Below are 12,130 nucleotides of genomic sequence, written 5' to 3'. Positions count from 1 at the left end.
CAGGACTGAAGGGACCCACTGAATAAAAAAGACACAGCATTCATGCGGGCACATGACACTCAGGATGCCATCAGAAAATGACCACAAAACAGGAATGGAAGTATCGAGGGTCAATTCACCCAGTTCTGCGCTGCAACTGTAATTACATACAAAACCCGCACTTACTATTTATATAACAAATTATGTTTCCAGATGGCAATAATGCCCAGCACTTTGGAGCAGGAAAGATCACTTTTAGAAAACTTAGGGGGTTTCTGAGATCCCAAAGGACTTTAGATATAAAATTCATCATTATTTTTTCATGGATTCCCTAATTTGGAGGGCAATGGCATGACCTAGATTAAGCCTCCTATATTTCAAAAATTAACTCATTCAACAAATATTGATTCAGCATTTATTAATGCTGGACACTGCTCCAGGCATTGAGGATCCAGATGGGAACAGCACAGAAAAAAAAAAAAAATCCCGGTCCGACAAGAGCTTGCGTCCCCGTGAGGGATATAGACAGTGAACAAGACAAAAGTATCAGACAGCATGCAGCCATGAGGAGAAAAACCAGCAGGGAAGGAGGCTAGGAAGTATACGTGAGTGGGAGAGCATACAATTTTAGAAAGGGAATCAAAGACAGGAAGGAGGGGGCCTCAGGTGGACACAGACATTTGGGTGAAAACCTGAAGGACGTGAAAGAGGGATCCGGGACAGCTGTGGAAAGACTGTGCCACATGGATCGGCGAAGGCGGGCAGGCTGGGTCCCGTGTGACTGGGACAGCAATGGGAGGGGATATCTTGGGAATCCATGACGTGTTTAAAACCCTGCATCAGTAGAACCATTTGCCTTCAGACATGGCAAAAATGGTTTACCTGATCCTGAAGGATCCCCCAGTGGCTATTAAATCATTGCCAGATACTTTAAATTAGCCTTCCTGCTCCTTCTTTGGGCTCTTACTGCAACGCGAGCTGACCGTTCCAAAACTCTAGCCAGCATGGATTGTGATTGTTCATTTACTGTCTAGCTCCACGCCGGCCTAGCAACAGCTTGGGGACACGGCTGCACCGAACACATCCCTCCCGTCCCAGTCACACTAAGTGGCCAGTAAATATATATGGCATATGAACAAATGACATTTCAAGAAAGCATAAGGCAATTAAGTAATCCCATGGGGAAAATACTCCCCATTTTATTCGATGAGTTAGGCTCCTGCCCTCTCTGTGGGGTAAGGAGGGGAACCGTCACCAGCTGGAAAAAATTAGCCTATGATCACCTCCAACTTCAGACTTTTGGAAACCTATGGCCTGTAGCTTGTCAAGCCAGATGCCCTCTTAGGGTCCACATGTCTCAGAGCTCTAAGACCTTAAGCTTTTTTGTTTAGGGTTTGTGTAGAAAGAACTCCAAGCTGACATCCACACCAGAGTCCTCAGCTCCAGCTGCCTTAGACAGATCACTTCACCTTCTTCTGCTTTATAGTGGGTACCCACAAAATAGGGCATATCAGACACTTACCCAGCCCACTTCTAACCATATTATTTTGTTATTTGTGGGAGCACACACAACACCAGTTTGTCCCTTTGGATCTTCTTGGAAGGGCCATGCTAACTCCTGGCAGGGCTTCTGTTTGGATGGGATATTCCATTTTGCAGAAGCCCAAGGTGCTAATTAAGCCGTTACCTCCTCCGGAGCTCATCTTGACGATGATCAGGCTTTCCCCAGAGCCCAGTTTGTCGGCGACTGCGCTGATGACTTCCTTCACCGAGGCGGCCACTGGCACTCGAATGGTTGTGTAGGTGTGGTCCATGCAGTAGACTTTAAACAGAACTATTGGGAAGGCAGTAACAATACGGGAAATTAGTCTTGGGTGTTCTTAAGAAAACTATCAGTGATGGCAAATGTTCAGATTACTCCCCAAATTTGTGTCATCTCGTCCCTCTTCCTGTTGTACCTATTTGCAGTCGTCTACGCCTGTGCCTGCCCACTTCCAAAACTCCTGATCTTCGCACTGGTCTAAGAATGGGTACACACATGGCTGCCATCTCCAGTTCAAAGAACCACAGCAGATATTTGTGGAAAGCCCATACATAAGCGAGGGAACAAAGGAAGTATGTTCAGGCCTGTTTGCTGGGTCTGCACTTGCCCATGAGAGTTTCTTTTTCATAATCCAGGAAGTGCTGTGCGGTGGGCTGATGGCTAGATTGCTGCTGCCTGGCGGGGTGCTGGGGAACAAACATGAGCACCCCTGCAGACAGCAGTGCTTCTGCCCGGGGCACGAACACACACTCCTGCTCGCTTGTTCACTGGCTTGTGTGCTTTGGGGCTGGGCCACAGAGCTCGGGCAGTACCGAGCTCAGCAAACCCATACATGGTACCTAAAGGCTCATGTCTGAACACAAATCCTGGAAGCAATTCCAGCTACTGTAATTCGTGGGTTTAGAGGCACTCCTAAATGACAAGATTCAGTTGTGGCTTCAAATGAAAATGTTGTCATTATTATTCATTTTATTTTGGTTATAATTCTTGAGACAAATCTTAAATAACCAAATGGCAGCTGTCAGCATGTGCACCTCTCTCGTGGCTGCTAACAACGCTGTGCTCGGGGCCGGAGCGCCTTCTCTGGCCAGGGGTCCTGCTCTGCAGATGACCCCAGCCCTGCCCCTCCGCATGGCATTGTGAATCGCCAGCCACCTGCCTGCCAGGTCTTCCCAGAGAGGGGCCACCTTGACAACCACTTCCTGAGAGATAATCTTTCCTTCCTTCAGGGAACGGCGGTAGTGAGGGAGAGGCAGAATCAGGGAGGTGTGGACAAGCACCTCCACTCCAGGCCCGGAGTTCAAGGATAGATAACTGGAATGCCAAAGGACACCTTCAAGCAAACCATTCGGAGTGCAAAGAGACAGTCCAAGAAAAGCTATTCGGTGGGTCCAAGGGTTCCCAGGGGAGAGATTTTATTGACTTTGAGTAATCTACAGAACCTCGAGTTAGAAGAGAAGTCTCACCTTCATCCGAGCCGCGGATAGGCTGGCGCTTTTGGGCTCTCTCATCGCCTGTGTTGAACTGTTGCAAAAGAACTTTGTGCTGTAAACATAAGCACAGCAGCCGCCATGAGAGGAGAATGACCCATGCACATCTGCAGCTCAGAGGAAACACACTCGAGAAGCAGAGTCAAGAAATGAGAAAACGTATTTTGTGTTTTAACACATCACTTTCATATATTGCACTATAATATTTCTGGAGAACTGTTACATAACAGGGCGCAATTAGAGAATCCTAAGCCGTGGTCACTTACCTTCTTTTGTGGAGCCTTTGCATCTTCTGAACTACGAGAAACAGAGAAAGCACATTATTTAATACTACTGGTACTGTTATTTTGAATTGCTTCATTTGTATGAAATTTTAATCTTAAATTACAAAATGAAATGACAGCAATCCTTGAGCAATCCTTATATTAATACCAAGAGACCAAACACAGAGGATATACAAAGAGATCGGCTCGGATCCCAGGCAGACCCTTGGCTGAACTGATGTTGAAAGCCAGGATTTCCAGCTTTCAGGGTCTTTCTAGTAGCATACATTCTCTCTGGTATTTACTGTAGGCTCAAAGGACAGCGTGTGAAACCTCCCATGTTTTCACTGAGGGGACGCAAACATTCAACAGCAACAGCTTTGGTGGCAGAAAGTGAATTTTCCATATGATAATTCCCTTTCCCCTTTCTTTAAATGCCACGGACTATTTTTTTACTGGATTCACCACTGTAAACCAAAGGGACCCGAGTTTACTGAGTGAGATGCCCCACAGGAGGATCTCCACCTTGTCCCAGGCTTTCTCTTGGCAGCCATCCGGCACAGAGGAGTAGAGCAGAATCTCCCCTCTTCACCTGGCCTTACCCCCCACCCAAGCCGGAGGCCCCGTCCACTCGAACCAGAACACCATGGGGCTGCTGAAAAAACCAGCTTTCACCTTTTGGGGGTGAAGGACTTTTTGGAAGATGTTTTGATGGAGAGGCAGGCACTTACTTGATGAAAACACACCCCCAAGCCAGGCCCTTCCTTACATTTGCTTGACAATCTTCTCTAACTCGGGCAGTTGGTCCTTGAGGGCAGCAATCATCCGGGCATCATCTGATACAGACACATAAAACTCCTGTAATTGGCAAAGGTCACAGGCTTTTAATAAGAATTGCCAAGGTACACGATTCTGTCAAGAGCAACAATGATGTCTCCCTATGTCATCTGCTTTACTAGCGTCTCCAGACCATGCTTGCATGGACTGGAGACCAAAAAAGAAAAGGAAAACGTTACATTATGTCTAAATTCAAAATTGCAAATGAGAAAAGGTTTTGGAAGTAGTTAGTAGTGATGGTGGCATAACATTGTGAATTAATTAATACCACGGAATTGTATATTTGAGGATGGTTAAAATGGCAAATTTTATCTTTGATATATTTTATCACAATGAAAAAACTAAAAAAAATTTTTTTTAAATTGTCAATGAACTGTTCATAGGATATTTATGCGAAAGGCAATGGAACACAATGTTTTCGAATGGGTCATTTTATAGCTTATACTGTCGGAGCACTATTTACCTCAACATTTTTTCAGGGAAATTTTAACATTTATTCTGAATATTATTTTAGCATTTGTTGTTTATTTACTATTTTCCACTAGGTGTGGTTGATTTTTGGTGGTAGAATGCAGGCATGGTCTTCAGGCCTGGACTGACGTTTTGCTGAGTTTGTTATCAACTCAGGACTCTTTATTGACACCCTGGGACCGATCCTGACCACCAGGCAGCAGCAGCTGGGCCTGCTTTGCTCCGGAGCAGTGGCCTCCACAGCAGAAGATGACAGCTGTGGTGATGCCAACTTAACCACCACTCTGGTTCCTCTGCAAACAGTCCTTTATTCAACTGGTAGAGGCCAGGAGTCAATGTATGACCCAAGCTACTACTATTCCTTTGTATTTTCAAAGTACTTCATTCCACAGCCTTGAGGGTCACTCACAGTTCCCTTTTCTCCCTTCTCCACCTCTCTTCCTGCCAAATTTTATGATTAAGAAGAGGGAAAGGGGCACATTTCTTTTGGATAGTTCATTCCTGAACATACAGACTGAAAGCGTTTGAAACAGAAGCCACATTGCCTTTTGCCTGCATTGGAGGTCCTCATCAAAGTCTCGGAGGACAGAGTGAGTCATCAAGGACTCAATGCCAGGGCCCATGCTGCAATGTGGGGCTGGAGCCATGGGAAGGAAAAGGGAAGTTCGGCTTAAAATAGTGTTTCTGACATAAATCATGTCCCTCTGGAACCACCTCACGGTCCTAGAAAGTCCTCAATAAAATTATCTGTTTCAGCCCACTCAAAAATAGGTACTATTGCATTAGCAATCCCACTTCTAGGAATGTGACCAAGGACAGACCCACTTACACGAACATGTTCACTGAACTATTATTCGAGGAATGCAGAAACTGGAAATGATGTCAATATTCGACACGATGAAAAATATGCATATCTGTGGCACAGCTACTCAACGGTCATCAGGAATTTTTACTAGAAAGACTGCACTGACATAGGAAAATCCTTATATAAGTGGAAACCGCAGCCTACAAAATGATGGGTACTGTGTGATTACGACCATGGAACAAATGCAAAGAAAAAGAGAGCAAGTGAAAATACATTACGGTGCTGCCAGTTACTGAATTAGAAGGGCAGGAGGGTGGGTGATGATGTTCCTTACTTCTCTCATAGGGCACTTCTGATGATCGTGTTAACAAAGGACAGAATTTGCAATCACAGCCTCTCCGGGGAAGCTGCGTGCTTCCGGGGAGTCCTGGTACAGTGGGACGAAGATGTATTCTTGGAAGGGAGGACTCTGTGTACCTCGAGGAAAGCCACGGCCACGTCATCCTCTTGTAGGACATCTCCGTACACGGCGGCCCACTGTAGCACCAGGCGGATGACTCGCCTCTTGCTGTTGAGGGCGTAATCCATTTTCTCCTGCTCTGTGCCCTGGGAAGGCTGTGCGTGGTAAGTGCCGTGGAGTCAAGGAAGACATTTGGTCATTTCACGCTTGTCTCACTGAGCTACTTGCAAAAGCAGAGAATGATCGATCCCAGTTTCGGGAAGACAGCCTTTTGGACTGATGGGATCCCTTCCTCAGGGCCTCAAGAAAAGCCCCACCCACATAAAGATCTGGACCAAGTGCATAGAAAGCCTTGTTCATGTCTGCTGACTTTGACAGGCTAGTTGTCCAAGGAATAAGACTCGTACAGCTCCCCTTGGACTTGTGTGTTGACACACTTCCTACCGTGCCTCGCTCCAGCTGCCATCACGCTCCCTGCCTGCCCTCCACCTGGCCCTTCACGTCTAGGGGAGGTAATGCTTCCTGCTATTGCTTGTCTCTCGGTGCCTTGCCAACCCTTTTTGGTGCCCACTGAGTCTGCACATATTTCTACAAAGCCACTTCACTGTATACATTTCAGTGAAACCCTTCTGAGTGGGCATCTAAGTTCTGTGGACTGATACCAAGAGGACATGGGGCTGGAGGAAGACAGGCTCACCTAGAGTTAAGAAGAGCAAAGGTTCCTGCTGTATGGATCTGCTGAGGGACTTTGACATACTATATCATAACGTCTTCTGTCTTGAGCCACAACTTAACTCATACTGGCTTTTTGTGCATCTATGGCTGGACATCTTAACGAAACTATACGCTCCTGGAGGCCTGGGATGATCTATTACTTGCCCTGTATTCTGTACCATGCCCAGCACAGCGACTTTCAGCTGGCAATTGTATTTATCCATTAATACAATAAATACTTCATTGAGTTCCTTCCAGTGTGTCAGGTAAAGGCTTCTGCTCTCAGTTTACATTCGTGTGGGCATTACAGTAGACAGAATATAGTATGTGATCAAGAAAGATTTTAGAGGCGACATACCATTCCTTTGTCAGTGATTTATAGCAGTTCATACTGCAGACAATTAGTTCATGGAACATTTTCCTCTTTATAACTTACACTGTATCTTACACTAGAGTACCTTAGTTAAGTTCTACTTTATAGTCTTGTGATAAAAGTATCCTTCCCTTCCTACCCGTGAGCAAACTGACTGTAAAAGCACACAAATGGCCAGGATCACATGGTGAGAGAATGGAGTTGGTTTTGACCAAGACTCCTAATTCCAACTAGTTTTCTTCCCCATTACACAACACCCCTCCCTGTGCCTCATAGGTGGCTATAAGACTGGCTGTGTCTTGGCTTACCACCATGACTTCAAAGGCTCAGTAGAAAACTGCCTTGTGGCAGTGCTGTACTTGACAGCTAAACCAGTAAAGGGTCTTTTCTAAAGGGACTATAAATAATCATGATCAAGGTAAATGACAGAACCTTAAAGCAAAGGTTTACTGCATGTAAATGGGTTGCAAAATGGCTTTCATAAATTGAGCACGGGATTCATAAAAAGGAAAATTGCTCAATCCGTATTGCTACAATTCTCTCTGAGCCTACAATAAAAAAAGGGAAGAAAGATCACTTTATGTGAAAATTATTTCTTTTCTGATTAACCCTTAGGCCTCTTGCTTGTATGCACACATAACTCAGTTTTTCTTTCCAAAGAACTGCAATGTGGGCACGACATTTTATTACTATTTTGATAGGACCTAGCAATGTAGGCACACGGTGGGCACCAAATGAGTTATTCCTGACTGACTGAAAAATATGTACTGGTTTGCCTAATAGTCAGTAAAAGAGAGGGAGAGAGATTGAGTCTTTCTTACTTGCATGAAGCTGAGATGGTTTGAACTATCAAATTTGCTATTAAGAGGATATAATGCTAACTTTCCAGGTTATCTTTTCTTTCCTTTTTAGATTTTATTTATTTCTTTTTAGAGAGAGAGAGAGAGAGAGAGAAAATGTGCGCGTGGGGGAGGGGAGCAGAGGAGGAGGGAGATGGAGGGGAAAGAATCTTAAGCAGACTCCCTGCTGAGCACAGAACCTGATATGGGACTTGATCTCAAGTTCCTGAGATCATGACCTGAGCCAAAACTAAGCGTCGGAGGCTTAACTGACTGAGCCACCCTGGCGCCCCTCCAGGTTATCTTGACTTGGACTCAAGAAGCAATGCAAACACTTGTAACTTGGATACAGTGATATCAGCAGCACACCTGTGGCTAATCTATAAGGCCTTAGGATAGGATACTAAATTTATATTATCTCTGTGGGTCAGGACAGAGATTTTTCTTGACTTCTTTCCTATAGGGGAAATCTGTCTTTTTTCTACAATGAAAGACAGAACACACAATTGGAAGGATTAACATGATAACACTATAAATGTGTGTGGAGCTTTATAGTTTGTAATAAATATGCTCCATGTGCTCACATGATCATATAATGCTCTCTATAAATACTTACAGATGAAACAGAAAGAAGAGATCTGCTTGAGGTTGTTCAGTGAATAAATGGTAGGGCTTATAAACCCAGGCAGGGCTCTTCCCATTGTTGCCACCCCACACCCCCCAACAGTGACTGGATGTTAGTGCTTTGGTTCATGAAATCATTGAGAATGACTGCGTCTGGGAAGCAAAAGTTCTGATGAGAAAGAGATCTTTCTTTCTTTTTCTTTCTTTCTCTCTCTCTTTCTTTCTTTCTTTCTTATTTCCACTTTTTTTTTTTTGCCTAAGTTCTAAGTTTCCCAGAGCTGACGAGTATCTAAACCAGAGTTGAGTGTCCTCTGTTCTTAATGAATAGCTCCCCAGGCTCCTGGGATCCAGCAATGACCAAATCCAGAGGGACTGGAATAAGGCTTGCTTTCTTTTCTCATGAAAGTTAAGTGTTTTTGCCTCTGGAAAAATAAAAGGAAGCACTGATTTGTTTCACAAAGTCTCATTTTCCCCTTACAGATGTTATTGGAGGTGGTGGTAATGGTACTTTTATAAGCTGAATCCAAGCATGTGCTCAAGGATTCTGCCCCTCCATAGGCAACATATACTGTTCCATTCCTGAACAGTGTGTTGAATCAGATTGTCAAGGGACACAAAGAAGACTTTATGTAATTGATGATACCTGAAATGGTTATAGATGAGGTGTTGGTGCTTCTACTGATTCCCATAACACTTTCCCCAGCTTTTAGAAGATTTATGTGATTTATTTTAAGATTTTATTTAACTCTTATAAAAAAGGTGGAGAGAGGGAAAAACTATATTCCCTTCAGACAGCAGCCAAAGTGGGGGTGGGGGTGGGTGAGAAATAACATCCTACCAGATCCCTTGTCTCAATATGATGTAAAACAATTAAACCTAAAAAGAGTGACATTTCAAATACAGTTTGATCATAAATCCGAACACTTCAGGAAGGTTGCAGAAACTATTACCTTCTTTGGCTAAAACCAGAACAATGCATTAATAACCACTTGATGGAGAAAATCTCATGGGAATACAAACCTAGCTCTTCTCCAGGGCAAGCAACAATTTAGAAAGGATGATCAATGGATACCACATACATAAGATACTTCCCTCCCCCCAACCCCCCAAGATACTTTGAACAACACTCTCTGAAATATATACCGGGCTAATGTCTATGTTAAGTGCAGTTAGGAGAGAAAATAAAATACATCATAATACAGTGATTTTTGTCAAATGATAAGGAAATACACGTATTAAACATGGCCATGACTCCTGATGTCATGACAGTTGGGTTCAGGTAAGAAGCAATATGGCTGCCTGAATGCATGGCAACAAAGGCAGAGAGAGAACAGGATTCTGGTTTCTCATAAAGTGCTAGACAAACGTCTGTGAAAGAATCTAGAATATTCACAGAATTTTTATTTTAAATACAGTTAAGAAATGGCCTTAATGGTCAAAATGTCCAAAGTCATCACTGACACACTGAGTGGATTTCAGATGATTCACAGAATCATAGAATCTGTGAGCTGCAAAAGCCCTTTGATTGTATCTCCAACTCCACCATTTCAGAGGGAAGGAGACTGAGATAGAATGAGTTTAAGTGATTTTTCCAAATCTATCAATGGAATTCTTGGGATTAGAACTCAGTTCTCTTATCTCTCTCCTCTGTACAGTGTTTACCTGTCTCTGTTGTGACATTTTGTCTGATATTAATATTCATGCTAAATATATTATGCAGCAGAATTAGGTGATTTGAAGTTTACTGGATAATGGGGAAGTCAGTCTGAGATGCAGAAATTGATCCCCAAAAATCCTCAAAGAAGACAAAGCACATACAGAAAACTCAAGCATTAACCGCCGCAGCTGCCTGACAATCTGATAGTCAGGAAGGCAGAGGGTCGCTAACGTCTGAACCAGATCCTCACTGCTATAGTTTCAGCCAGTGCTTTCGCTTGGTACCTGCTGATTTAGGAAGCAGTAGCTTGGGGGTGCCTGGCTGGCTCAATAGGGGGAGCATGCGACTCTTGCTGTGAGTTCAAGCCCCACATTAGGCATCGAATTTACTTAGGGAAAAAAAAAAAAGCAGTGACTCACCACTATTAACCAAACATTCGAGAGGATTCAAATCCTAACTTGAGGTTTCTCTTGTTATGGTAATAAGATTTTTCACCATCTGGGAGCATTAAATCAGAATCCTTAACAGCAGGAATGGGAAACATAAAAAGCCTCAAATGTTTGTTGATTGACTGGTTACCTTAATTCAATTACTCTGTTTGGAGTGCTATATATAACCCAGTTTCCTAAAACAAATAAACAAACATCACAGCTCTTTAAAGCCTTTATCTAAATTACCTGAAATTCTGTTTTGTCAAGATGTCAAATACAGATGGTGGATACGTTCTAAGGAAGCTCATACTCGATGTCATCAGGAGGACTAAGTCCACACAAGTACCAAACATCGGGTGCATCTTTGAAAGAGAATCTTTCAGTTACCGGGCATTTATTCTATAGGAGCACAGACTTTCAGAACAACTAAATCTTTGTCGAATTGGACCAGTACCTTCGGCACCACACAAATGTGACTGAGGACAAACTGGACCTGCTTTCAATGAGGATCAGGGCTGAGGAGCTGAAGAGGCGAAGGCCACGGTGGAGGCTACAGTCTTTCTACCCCGCCAACAGCAGGCTTAATATTCCATTGAGTCATTTTCCTCATGCCGGCTCTGCCGTTCAAACACTGTAATTATTTCATATATTTTTACCTAGTTATTATCTTACTCACCACAGGCACCTGTAATTTTTCTGTATTTTTTTTTTACTGCTCATTTACTTATTCTTAATTCAGCTAATAATGGTTCCACGTATTAAAATTATCATGGGGAAAGTAAGTGAAAACCTCCTAGGACGGAGAGGTAGCAGATTCATTATAGCCTACAACAGGGAATAAAATATTATGTATACTTTTTGCAGTAAGTACATGCTAATTATGCAGCTATTTATAAAACACTTATCAACATTCAAACTGATACTCTTCAATGTTGTTGTTTTTTAAGCCCTGCTTTGCATACAAGATCTCTGCTTGCAGCTGAAAACAAACTTTGGGGGTCATCTGCCCACTGACTAGACAAAGCTTTGGTATATTCTTTACATTATGCTATATTCCTTTCATGATGGTACAATAATGTATTTATATGGGGCATTATTTATATGGGGCTTAAAGGTTTATAACGTACTTTCACACACATAGCCTCATTTGATCCTCACATCAACCTGATGAACTGGGCAAGACAGGTATAATTACCCCTAGTATACAGACGCGGTTCAGAAAGGTTAAAGATAATAGCCGAGTAATACCGTCTGTAAGACGCACGTCTTAAACACAGGTCTTCTGACTTCAGAGTTTGTGCTTTTCCCACTGTTATGGGGCCTCTTTACTACCCTGCTCGCCTTCATGGAGCATCCCAGCATCCTGAGTACCAAATCTATCCCTTCCTTCCTGCAGCGTGAGTTGGAAGGCAAGTTCTCGAATTAGACCACCTGGGTTCATATCCCGGCTTCCCTACTTACAAACCGTGAGACCCTTGGTCAGTTAATTGACCATTTAGAGCCTCAGACTCTTCACCAGTAAACGTCAGAGGACTGCTGTTAAAGATGAGATGAGACACTATTGGTAAACCATGTAGAACGGTATCGGAAGCATATTAAGTGCTCAGCAAGGGTTAGCCACCATCATCATTATTGATCCGCCCC

General features: G+C 43.4%; 1 protein-coding gene across 8 annotated transcripts in view; it reads right to left on the bottom strand.

Annotated features, from left to right (window-relative positions):
• The window catches only part of RAPGEF4 (Rap guanine nucleotide exchange factor 4), a 272,967-nt gene that overhangs the window by 28,458 nt on the left and 232,379 nt on the right, over positions 1-12,130 (bottom strand). For all 8 annotated transcript variants that reach the window (XM_045779703.2, XM_045779734.2, XM_045779717.2 and 5 more), the window contains 5 exons: positions 5,866-6,016; positions 4,045-4,133; positions 3,279-3,309; positions 2,989-3,067; positions 1,667-1,813 (listed from right to left, as the gene is read on the bottom strand). In XM_045779703.2, the coding sequence (XP_045635659.1) occupies positions 1,667-1,813; positions 2,989-3,067; positions 3,279-3,309; positions 4,045-4,133; positions 5,866-6,016 (497 nt within the window). The remainder of the gene's footprint in view (positions 1-1,666; positions 1,814-2,988; positions 3,068-3,278; positions 3,310-4,044; positions 4,134-5,865; positions 6,017-12,130) is intronic.

The sequence above is a fragment of the Ursus americanus genome, chromosome 1 (genome assembly GCF_024610735.1).
Source record: "Ursus americanus isolate L20-20 chromosome 1, mUrsAme1.1.p, whole genome shotgun sequence".
NCBI lineage: Eukaryota > Metazoa > Chordata > Mammalia > Carnivora > Ursidae > Ursus > Ursus americanus.
This window is presented reverse-complemented; position numbering and strand designations above follow the sequence as displayed.